Source organism: Sinocyclocheilus anshuiensis, unplaced genomic scaffold, assembly GCF_001515605.1.
Source record: "Sinocyclocheilus anshuiensis isolate Anshui unplaced genomic scaffold, SAMN03320099.WGS_v1.1 scaffold2140, whole genome shotgun sequence".
In the NCBI taxonomy this organism is placed as follows: Eukaryota; Metazoa; Chordata; class Actinopteri; order Cypriniformes; family Cyprinidae; genus Sinocyclocheilus; species Sinocyclocheilus anshuiensis.
Window position 1 is genome coordinate 7933 of NW_015546175.1, and position 12349 is coordinate 20281.

The 12349-nt window shown below is 36.1% G+C and overlaps 1 protein-coding gene across 1 annotated transcript in view; it reads right to left on the reverse strand.

Annotated features, from left to right (window-relative positions):
- Nucleotides 1-9466: 9466 nt before the first annotated feature.
- LOC107701380 (activating signal cointegrator 1 complex subunit 3-like) overlaps nucleotides 9467-12349 on the reverse strand; it is a gene marked incomplete at its 3' end in the record, with an annotated part of 110965 nt that continues 108082 nt past the window's right edge. Inside the window, exon 11 of the mRNA XM_016503376.1 lies at nucleotides 9467-9631. Within this exon, the coding sequence (XP_016358862.1) occupies nucleotides 9467-9631 (165 nt within the window). The remainder of the gene's footprint in view (nucleotides 9632-12349) is intronic.

The window sequence follows — 12349 nt, forward strand, 5'->3', positions numbered from 1 at the left end:
TATAGTGCACACCTCACTATATTTCATGTGACAAATCAAAAATTTAACCATTTTGTATGTGGCTGCTATATGAACATTAACAAAATTTACAATGTAAAAAAATCTAACAACTATTCAAAACAAAACGGAGGTTAAAAATAACTGTTGTGGAAGCTTTATTGTGTCAAATCTGTTGTCTCCATATCAATTATTGTATTGATATTATACATTTTATTTGTTAATATAGATTAAAAAAAGGCCAGATACATACAGCACCTAGGTTAAACTGTTCCAATTTTTCTTCTTAACTAAAATGTTACTATGGTGACTCAAAACATTCCATTGTGTAGGTGGCTAAACAGAATAGGTCCTAAGCCTGAGCCCAGGGGAATACCGTTGTTGACAGACAAAGGTTGCTATAGCATATGTTATATTTATAGGACATGAAAATGTATAGGACATGTGCTCAATGAAAAAAAAAAACCTTGGATATTCCCTGGACATCAGGAACAGTCATCAGTTAGTTAACATGCTTCTCTTTCACTCTGGATATATTAGAGTTATGATAGGGTGTTAATATAAGGGTTGGATGGTTACTGTTTTCTATGCCGTGGACATTACAGAGTGCCTGGCTACTGAAAATACTGAAATGGTGAATGCAGTGACCTTGAGGAAAATGGGTCAAGACCATCAGGTTTGGTGAAATTCAGACTTCAGAGCTCCTTTAGTGGCAGATACTCACTGACAGGCAGCAGAAAGGATGGGTGATCATCTAGGGTGATGATAAACCATAAACATTGTGTTGACACAGAAATAAAGGTGTGCTAAATTCTTTAATTTCCTAACTGTGTCCAACAAAGTTCTGGAGTTGTAGTCTTTTACAGCAAGATAGTTGTTTTTTAGAGTGATCATCTTTTTCTTTCTGTTCGCTGGGGTGTATTTAAGTGTCCAAACCTGTTCCTGGAGGCACACCAAGAGTACACTTTTTGAATATCCCTCTTATGTGACCCATCCATTTCAGGTCTTTAGGCCTTTACTAATGAGCTGAGTTGAATCAGGTGTGTTTGATTAGAAAGAGTTTGAAAATGTGAACTGTTGGTGTGCCTCCAGGAACAGTGTTGGGAAACACTGGTCTAAATGACAGCCAATTTGCTTGACAGTTTGCTGAATTTCATGCCAGCTTGATTTCTTATGCTGTAGTTGATGTAAGTCTCGGTCTAACTAGAGCAGTAACATCTTCATTACTTTCATAATGACATAATGATCAACAGAGCCACTGAATAGGTGACAAAACATACCAGCTATCTTCAACTGCAGGAATCAAGCTGATTGTTTGTATTGATTTTTAGAGTTTTTGACGACACACCCACAGACAATCTTTCCAGTGACCATCTGATGCAAAAAGCATTAAAAGCGTACAAACGGTAAGAGCTGGGGGAAATCACCAGTTCCATTCAGACTGGCTTTTTGCAACTTCCAGGAGCGCACAGGTTTAAAATGCTGTTCCTTACTTGTTGTTAAGTCAAAAGTATGCTTCAGTTTTCTGTTCACTGAATTTTGTTATCAACAGGGTATGCAAGTTGACTATTGTTTCTGGAATTGACTTAATTAACCAGTCACCTTCATGTCAGAACTAAAAAAATAAATAGGCTAAATCTTGAATCAAATTGAAGACATATGAATCAATTCCCTGTCCACCCAAAGATTCACACTGCTAATATATACAGACAGTAAATCTATCAGATTCACTATCCATGTGTCTTCGATAGTGCTGTCAATTGTTAAAAAAAAAAAAAACTAATTGCACATTTTTTTTTTTAAATAATCGCGATTAACCCCACCTAACATAAAAGTTTTTAAATATACTTTTATATTGCAATACTTTCACATTGAATATTCAAATTAACGTAGAAACAACATTAAGTTAGTATATTTTAATATTTGTTTAATGGCATCTTTTTTTATGACTGAAGGCGAGTATCACTGATACCAATACTACTGATGTCTCTATGAACTTTTTTTTTCTTCTAATATTTAACTATAGCCATTCAACATTACAGTATAATTGAGAGCTATCAAAAAAAAAAAAAAAAAAAAACTTCTAATTTAAGTTAACTTAAAACAAATTTCACATAAACCCATTATAATACATTTCATATTTAGCTACCTGTACCCTTCAGCAAGTAGGAAACATACAGAAATTGAATAAAGTTATCAAACACTAAATTCTAAATTAAACATAGGCTAGATGAATCCTGAAAGCTGCAAAAGTGATTGATTTCCTCTTTTTTTTCTATTGTTTGTTCTTTGATTAACAGACATCACAGCAGCTGGGTTATTAGGTTATTTTGGCTGCTTTAAGAGCTGCGGCTGCTGAAGATCTGACACTCGTCATATTTTCACACAACTCTTTCGTTTTTCTGCCTCTATTTAGAGTTAAAGTCTCTACTAATGAGCTGAGGAGTTGAATCTGGTGTGTTAGATGAGGGAGACAGTGCTGGGCTGCTCCAGGACAGTTTTGAAAACCACTGCATTTCAGAGAAATGCTCTTAAATGTGACTCATACAACAAATACTTACATGCATGGAGAGTTTTAAGGCAGCTTTAATCGCCTTTTTGGTAACTTCATGACAACATGACTATGATATTGTGTGCTTGTAGTTTCATTTGCGCTTTAATATGGAACTATATACAGCGCGTGCCACTGTATTTGTGCATGCAATTGAAGAGCACATGCTACGAGCACACATAAAACGGCTGACAGGACAGGAAAAGTAGTTTTTACTGACATATGGCCTGACAACATCTCATCTGACCACAAGTTCAGTTGAACCCAAAAACCCAAACTATTTTAATGTTTAAATACTCCTAATTATGAAAAATCAATTCATTTTTAAATGACCAAATCATTATCATTTGACGATTCACAATTCAAACAATCAAATGATTCACAATTCAAAAAATGTGCTTTAAGATCAATGCATATGCATTGGCAGGATTTATAATTGATGCATCAAGAAATTTAGTAAATTGTTACCCCCATAATCTATATAAATATTTAACAAATGAGTACAATTCTTTCCTTTTTCAGAGTATTAGCCATAGGCATTTCTCTGTAGTGACTAACACATCAGAATTAGAGGTTGTGAGAGATAAACATCTAGTTTGTAAGCAAGAAACTAAAATTTCTTCCATTTCAGTTAATTTGTACAGAAGCACCTGAAAGCAGAACATCTTTAATGCAGCAAAAATGTTGGTGCCAAGAGGACTGAATATTCTAAATCACTACAGCTAACTGCTGCTTGATGTGTCACCATGACATACGCCAAAGTAACAGCTTGTTATCTTTTAGCTTTTAAAATTGAAATGAAGTGCAAAGATTGCATTCCTTATAGCCAAAGAAACAGCAGCTGGGTTATTAGGTTATTTTGGCTGCTTTAAGAGCTGCGGCTGCTGAAGATCTGACACTCGTCATATTTTCACACAACTCTTTCGTTTTTCTGCCTCTATTTAGAGTTAAAGTCTCTACTAATGAGCTGAGGAGTTGAATCTGGTGTGTTAGATGAGGGAGACAGTGCTGGGCTGCTCCAGGACAGTTTTGAAAACCACTGCATTTCAGAGAAATGCTCTTAAATGTGACTCATACAACAAATACTTACATGCATGGAGAGTTTTAAGGCAGCTTTAATCGCCTTTTTGGTAACTTCATGACAACATGACTATGATATTGTGTGCTTGTAGTTTCATTTGCGCTTTAATATGGAATTATATACAGCGCGTGCCACTGTATTTGTGCATGCAATTGAAGAGCACATGCTACGAGCACACATAAAACGGCTGACAGGACAGGAAAAGTAGTTTTTACTGACATATGGCCTGACAACATCTCATCTGACCACAAGTTCAGTTGAACCCAAAAACCCAAACTATTTTAATGTTTAAATACTCCTAATTATGAAAAATCAATTCATTTTTAAATGACCAAATCATTATGATTTGACGATTCACAATTCAAACAATCAAATGATTCACAATTCAAAAAATGTGCTTTAAGATCAATGCATATGCATTGGCAGGATTTATAATTGATGCATCAAGAAATTTAGTAAATTGTTACCCCCATAATCTATATAAATATTTAACAAATGAGTACAATTCTTTCCTTTTTCAGAGTATTAGCCATAGGCATTTCTCTGTAGTGACTAACACATCAGAATTAGAGGTTGTGAGAGATAAACATCTAGTTTGTAAGCAAGAAACTAAAATTTCTTCCATTTCAGTTAATTTGTACAGAAGCACCTGAAAGCAGAACATCTTTAATGCAGCAAAAATGTTGGTGCCAAGAGGACTGAATATTCTAAATCACTACAGCTAACTGCTGCTTGATGTGTCACCATGACATACGCCAAAGTAACAGCTTGTTATCTTTTAGCTTTTAAAATTGAAATGAAGTGCAAAGATTGCATTCCTTATAGCCAAAGAAACTAAATCTGACATTGAAAATCTAGTGTGCGGTATGATCTTGAACGATAATAAGCTCCGTTAGGAGCACACATAGCCTCGCTGAACTGGTATCAGTTAGCACTTCAAACGAATAGAGTGAGGACACAGTAAACAGCAGTCTTACTTGAAGTAATTTCCTTTCACTTACTCGCCACTCAGTCCTACTGAAAGCTTCTCTCAGCTCCAGGCCTCAAAGTAAAACTCGCCTAACGAAGAAATGTGCATTGTAAATGAGAAAGCTGCATTTTCTGACACTTTGCCCTATGAAAGAGTCTTGAAGGGCAAAATTACCGTGGTAGTTTAGCTCTGTAGTTTGTCACAGAGTAGACATGAGCATTGCTTGAGCTTATTCTGTAAATTCCTGCGTGTGATTGACACCTGACTGCGGCTCGTCAGAACGGAACATGGATATGGGACACCCAGTAATGTGGGCTGTCGTTTCTCCAGCTGTCAGGATTTGCATAATCACACTAACATCCCAAATGGCCAAAGTGATTCTAGTAAGGGCGGCTGTCAATCATCATCAGCGGGGTCCTATCAATCACACACACGTGCAACCACTGGAGGAGGAAATTACCTAGGAACTGGACCACGAATGAGTGAATGAACAAACTACTGGGCTACCTGTATCTATTAGGTATTTAATAGGGCTGTGAATCTTTGGGTAGACAGCGAATCGATTCGATTCACGATTCATAGGTTTTCGATTCGATTCAAGAACGATTTTTACAAATTCACAACGATTCAATTCGATTAGATTCACAATTAAATTTGATTTGATTCTATTAACGATTCAATTCTGCATTCTTTAAGTGCATTCACAGGATTATTTAAATGCTTCCCCTAAATTCTTTAAATGCTTAGTCAGGGGGCAAATTACACAGCAGCCTTTATGGTTACAGAACAATAGGTTAGAGAAAAAAAAACACTTGTCTATTGTTAGATGCTAGTTTAATGATGCTATGACATGACATGACATATGTAGAAATTTATGTAAGTCAAGATTTTAAAAAAGAGCTTTAAAAGTATTATATAGGCTAACATTTTGTCACACCAGGGGCATAGCCATCATTTCAGAAGTGACAGAAATGTAAAATACAATAAATTTATGTATGCATGTATTATTATTATTTTTGTAAAAGGAATTATTTTCTTATCTCTTACTTTGAATTTGCTATAAGAAATCAAATACACTTCTGGACAATAATCAATCATTTGTAGGGATGTAACGATTCACTCAACTCACGATTCGATTCGATTCACGGTTTTCATTTCACGATTCGATTCACGATTATTTGTTTATTTTAACAAAATGAGATTTAAGACAAATTATAAATTAAATGTGTCCTTTTATTATTGCTTGGACAAAAAAACTTTATAGTTTTTTTAGGCTACTGTAATAAATTACATGTCAATTAGCACTGCATCATTCATAAATTGTATTTATTTATTGTGTTTATTATCTTAACGTTTCAGTTCATTCTGCTTTTATACAGTTTAGCTGCAGATATAGCCTGGCACGTTTATGAGCGCAAGATCACTTCTCTTTCAGTGCAAAAACTTCTTTATCTAATTTTCATAAAATAAAATGCTACAGTAGCCTATTTAACTTTTCCACTCCATCGGCGAATGATGATTCTGAAAGAAAACACACCCGATGTCTGTTTGCTATAGCAACGAATGCTACTTTCATGCATCTGATTAACAGATAAACCTCGCACTCTTATTTCATGCTGTGGTTATTTTAACAGTTTCCTTCGTACATTCGGTTGAAGGCGATTATTAAAACACATTTATCATTAAATGGAACTGTGCGTATGCTTTAGACACTTAAATTTTTGCTCCGTCCATGCAATAAATGCGCTGCCTTCGACTGCTCAGGTAATGACGTTGTCGGTATGACCGAGAGCCATTGAAAAACTACAGAAAAGCAAAACTACTTCACTTTAGCATTACTGGCCACGAGTACTAAGGAGAGATCACACATCAGCTGCTCAAAAAATGTGTCAGTGAGACGAACGGAGCGCGAGCGCAATCCTGTGACAGTCACAGGCGGTAAATAGTGCAGCGCGTGAAAGAGAGATGCGAGGCACGAACACTGTTCAAGGTCTTCATTAATTCCTGCTTGTAGTAATTTAATGTGTACCTATATATTTTGAAAGCATTGAATCGCAATAGAAATCGCGATTCATTCGATTCTTAGCGTTTTAAATCGATTACTGTCCGAAATCCACGATTCAAAAATCCATGTTTCAAGATCGATGCATTGCATCGTCAGGGTTTGTAATCGATGTATCGTGAAAACGAGTGAATCGCTACACCCCTGGTATTTAATACTAAATCACTAGCAGAAAAGACAATACTACTATTCTTTTACTGTATTGCAGACAAAAAAACATGTTCAAGCTTCTTTCTGCACACCATGAGGTTTTAACATAGATGTGTCAAACTCAGTTTAGGTCGAGGGCCAGATTGGACATAATGTCACCTTATGCAGACCATATATTTTGATTTGCCTCTGCGCATGCACAATACTAGGGATGCGCCGATCCGATATTCATATAGGGTATCGGCTCCGATACTGTCATTTTTTGTCGAATGGGGTATCGGTCAGAGAGGGCCGATCCATACCCGAGATCGTGCGTATTATTCTGTGTTACTTCTGAAGCCATACGATAGCTTAAAGGGTTACTCCACCCCAAAATGAAAATTTTGTCATTAATCACTTACTCCCATGTCGTTCCAAACCCATAAAAGCTTTGTTCGTCTTCGGAACACAATTTAAGATATTTTGAATGAAAACCGGGAGGCTTGTGACTGTCCCATTGAATGCCTAGTAAATTACACTGTCAAGGTCCAGAAAAGTATGAAAGACATCATCAGAATAGTCCATCTGCCATCAGTGGTTCAACAGTAACGTTGCGACGAGAATACTTTTTGTACGTGAAGAAAACAAAAATAACGACTTTATTCAACAATTCGTCTCCTCTGTGTCTCTCCGCATCACCGTAGCGCCATTTTAGAGAATATCCACTGGACACAAGCAGAATACGCTCTTCTGTGTCAGCCGCGCTGCACGGATGCGCTGGTTTCGTTCAAATCAAAGTGTAAATACACGTAGAAACTGTATCCTTTTAAGGTTTACCACCTTTAATGTGAGCTAAATATGAATATTTAAGTCCTTACATTAAAGTTCACACAAACTCTTTTCTCCGCTGTGGCTGTCAGTCATCCGTTCAGCCTTTAAACCCTGGTCGCATTCGGTTAAGACAGTCAGCTCGGTAAAGCTCTCTAAGATCATTCTGTGTTCCCATTATTATACTTGATTTGTAAATAAATGTCTATGATTTTGCAAAAAGGACTTTATCTTCTAGCCAGAGTTTAATGTTGTTTTGTTACTTGCTACCGGATGTCTGTGAGCACAAAACACGGGCGTAGAAAAGACTATAAATTGTTTTTAACGCGCATAGTAACTGAAATTTAAAACTGTTAAAAGAAAGGCTCAATAACTGTTGCACAGATATAATACACTACGCATCAATTTCTCTTCCCTTTGTGCTTTGCACTTTTTAATGCAAAGCGCTTACAATGTGCGCATCCGGTGTGCAGAATAATTGAATGATTGAAGCTGTGATGCCATGTTGCTTCAAGCGCATCATTCTGCACACCGGATGCGCATATTGTAAGCGCTTCGTGCCACACTGTATTTGTTTTGTCCTATCGAATCTATCATATGTTGTTGCCTTATTGAAAAATATGCTATACATTTAAAAGAAATGTATTTTAATTTTATAGTTTATACTTATATATACATACATTCATGAATGTTTTTCATGAATGGATTTTATAATACAAATAGCAATGTGTAACATTTTACCATATTTAGTGCAACACTTTTATTTGTTCCCCACAAAATATTGTTTTTTCACTTTTTTGTTATATTGTTATTTTGTTATAATATTGTTTGGATTTCTAAAATTATTGTGCACTGATTTTTGTAGAACAACTTTTGCTGTCGAATTATCCACTAACCTAGTTTATGATATATTTTTGAAATATTTAAATTTTTGAAAAAGAATATTGAAAAGAAGAAAAAAAGAAAAAGAGCAACACACTCTCATTTGTATTCTGTCACACTATAATAAGCCACCTAAATCACAAAGACAAACATAAATATTATAAACTGTTCAACTCATTTTAATTGCAGGCCTGCCTCTCAGTTAAATTCCAGTAACACTGAATCAATATTAATGTTTCACTTGGAAAGAAAATGCAAAAATATTCTTGTGAGTGTCCATATTGCCATTATCATGAGTGACTTGCACAACCTTTAAAGTGGGAAAATGAAATGGATTGCCCTTGGACAGTTACAAATCCAGTTTCAGCTAAAAAAGCACAACGATAACACAGTAGGGCTGCACGATTAATCGAATGTGATTGTCATGCGCATTTTGATAGTAATGCCGGTTCTGTAATTTACTGCTGATCACAGAACCGTGCTTCACTGAAAGATACGCATGACAATCACAGCTTCTGTCGAATCGCGATCTCGATTCCATTTCGATTTATCGTGCAGCCCTATAACACAGTACAACTTTCCTGCTATAGCTAAAAATATTATGAATATACATTACTACTCAAAATTTTGGGGTAGGTAAAATGTTTTTTAAAGTCTGTTATGCTCAACGAGGCTGCATTTATTTGATAAAAATGCAGTAAAACTGTAATATTGTGAAATATTTAAAAAAAAAATGACATTTAATACATTTAATTTTTAATACATTAAAAAGGAGAGACTATAAAAGACTACTGTCAATTTTGAACAATTTAATGCATCCCTCCTGAATAAAAGCATTAATTAAATTGAAAAAAAAAGAAGAATGGTAATGTATCATATCAACAAAATTAATAGATGCAAAAATTTTAGAACAATTTACTTTTCATCAAATCATCCCACAGTGAGAGCTGTATCAGAATGTGTTACCTGACGCAAAGTCCGGGCCACCAGGCTCTCCAGAACAGGCCCTCTATCCTCATGAAGAAGATGAACTTCATCCAGGATGAGCAGTCGGACGATCTGAGACAAAGCCACGTCCCCCACGCTCTTCCTTGTCACCACATCCCATTTCTCTGGAGTCGTCACCAACATCTACAACACAATACAGTCATTGGATGATTAAGGCCTTGCAAACATGTGCTGTGAATTATCAGCAGCTTGTCCTGGTGTTTGCCAGTAACTTGATTTTTGCAGTATACTGTCAGTCGCTTTGATACAAACTGTCTATTAAACAAAACAAACAAATGTGAAGATAAACCAACAATAATGCATACTAGAGGTTGCGCTGCAGATATTTTCTTCTAGTCTGTGTCAACAAGTCGTGATCACACGACTTCAGTTGCATGTTCTATACATGATGAATGATTAATTTTCTGGATGACAAGTCAACTATTATAATTCGTGCAAGTCCTAATGCATACTCAAGCGAATGAGATGCCTCTACCACCTGGATAACTGTATGAGCATGTTATGAGATTTCTACCATTTTCAAGAATTTTCTATATGACCAACATTCATCTACTGATAACATATGTGTGTTTTGTACACTGGTATCTCTTTCTCACTTTCTCTTAGAGGACTTTTTGTTTTGCATTAACAGTACTTTTACAAATGACTGGTGGAAACTAGGTCTGTGAGAAGCTAACTCTTAAGAAAAATGTCCTTTATATCTCTCGAGAGAATTACATGCAGTTTGTTTTTAAAAAAGTAAATGAGAGGCTAAGGTATAGAAATATCTCGGCATCAGTACATCCACCATCATCAGACAAATGAACAGAAAAGGCTATCATTCTCACCGGTCCATTTATAAAGGTGACTGATTGTAAACTGAACATCTCCTCAATATGTGAAGGGATACTTGCTGAAAAATGATGCTTATATATCTCTAATGACTTACGTTTCAGATTAAATCTGGCCAGTTTGATTACTTTTCCACACCCGTGAACAGTTAGAACCACTCCAAAAGAAAGAGCCATTGATACATGTGGCAATGTGAGCCTGTATACAGTTTTACGGTAGATGAGCTTCCCATTCAACATGACAACAGAAAAAAAAAAAAAAAGCTTATCATAAACTTGTCACCAAAATCTTTTAGTAAAGGTTTGATTAGACGTACCAAAGCCTCAGGCCAATGCGTCACATCACCTCAACGAACGTGCCCGATGTACAAAAGGGTGTAAGGCTGCATTCACATAATCAGTCTTTGTGGCTAACAAAATTAGTCACAAATACTGATTTTCACAAAAGTAACAGTATTTCAGTTACCATCCATAAATAAAAGGAAACACAGTGACGACATATATCTAAAAAAAAACTGGATGACAAATAGCTCATATCTTCATCTCTGTGAATTACTAAAACCCCACATAAAAAATCCACGCATTATGCAAACAATGTGTGTGCAGTGCAGAATGTCTATCACACAGTATGAAGTGACAGAGAACCTCTACTGTGTTTCCATTCACTAAGAACAGGGTCACTAAGAAAATGTCATTCTCAACATGGGAATTCAACAACTTGGAAATGTAAAATGAATAAGTAATGTGGCCATGTTTAACACTATAAAATAGAATTTAACTGTATTCTACAACCATGTGAATGTAGCATAGGCCTCCTCCAGGGCTGTCATTTGGAAAACCCTTGACAAAAACCTGGAGTAATGAGCACAAAACCAGGTTTATGGATGAGTTTACATTTGGAAGAAGCCAAGAAATCCCTTCAGCCTAGAACCTCTGATTCTGCCTATTAAACACCATAGAGTTTTCATAGTTTTTCAAAATCACCTTGTGGGAGTCCTAAGGTGTGATGGCTCTACACAGCCATATTACAATTAAAAAATAGAATGCCATTTCAAACACATAATGCAATTTTGCAGGAAAAGATGCAATCCCGTACTACAATTACTGCTACCCTCAACTCATCAAATATATTAGTGGTTTTATGAACAAATCAAATACAGCATCTGTGCTTAATGCAATTGTCACGCCACAAAACCCCACCATGTGGGTTGGGGAGTGATACGTTGTTGAGGATGCAGCAGACTACCACAATCTGAGATACTTTACTGGGCATCACTCCACCACTGGACACAACAATCTCCAGTGACCCAAAAATCTGAATCAGAAAAGTGATTTAAAATGCAGAAAGTGCACTCAACTACACCACAGTCCTGTACATATACCTAGTTATAATGCTCTTCTCCCTCATTTGAATGAAAACAAAAGATTAATTGTATTTCACAGGTGCAATCTACATTAAATCTAATTTACATAAAAAGTAGGCATGTTTGCTCTGAAACACAAAGTCAGTATTTGGGATTGACAACTACATTTACTTCTACACACATTACTAGTGTGACTTCCAAATTGCAATGAACATACAGCAGGACACAAGGCAGTTCCAATAATGTCCGTATGAATGAGTAAGGTTGCTACAATCAATGTACAATCAATCAACCATCAAGTTACAAACTACTAAACAAGACAGCCAAGAGAAAGGAAAAAAGAGAGACAGAGACAAAGGAAAGAGGCAGCCAGAAACGAGGAGTGGAAATTATTTAGTGAAAATCACTTTTCAGAGTTTAGATGCCATTACAGAGATTTCCAAACATAGTCTGACAGAAATCAAACAGAATGCAATCTGGAATGAGGAATGATGAATGAACAGGAATGTAGGGATGCAGTAGGTCAAATACAGCAAGTGCAATTCTCCATCTTTTGGATGAAACAATGTTTTGAGCTTTGGGGCAGAGATGTGTGATTTGGTGAAGATGCTTTTGTGTGTGTGTGTGTGTGTGTGTGTGTGTGTGTG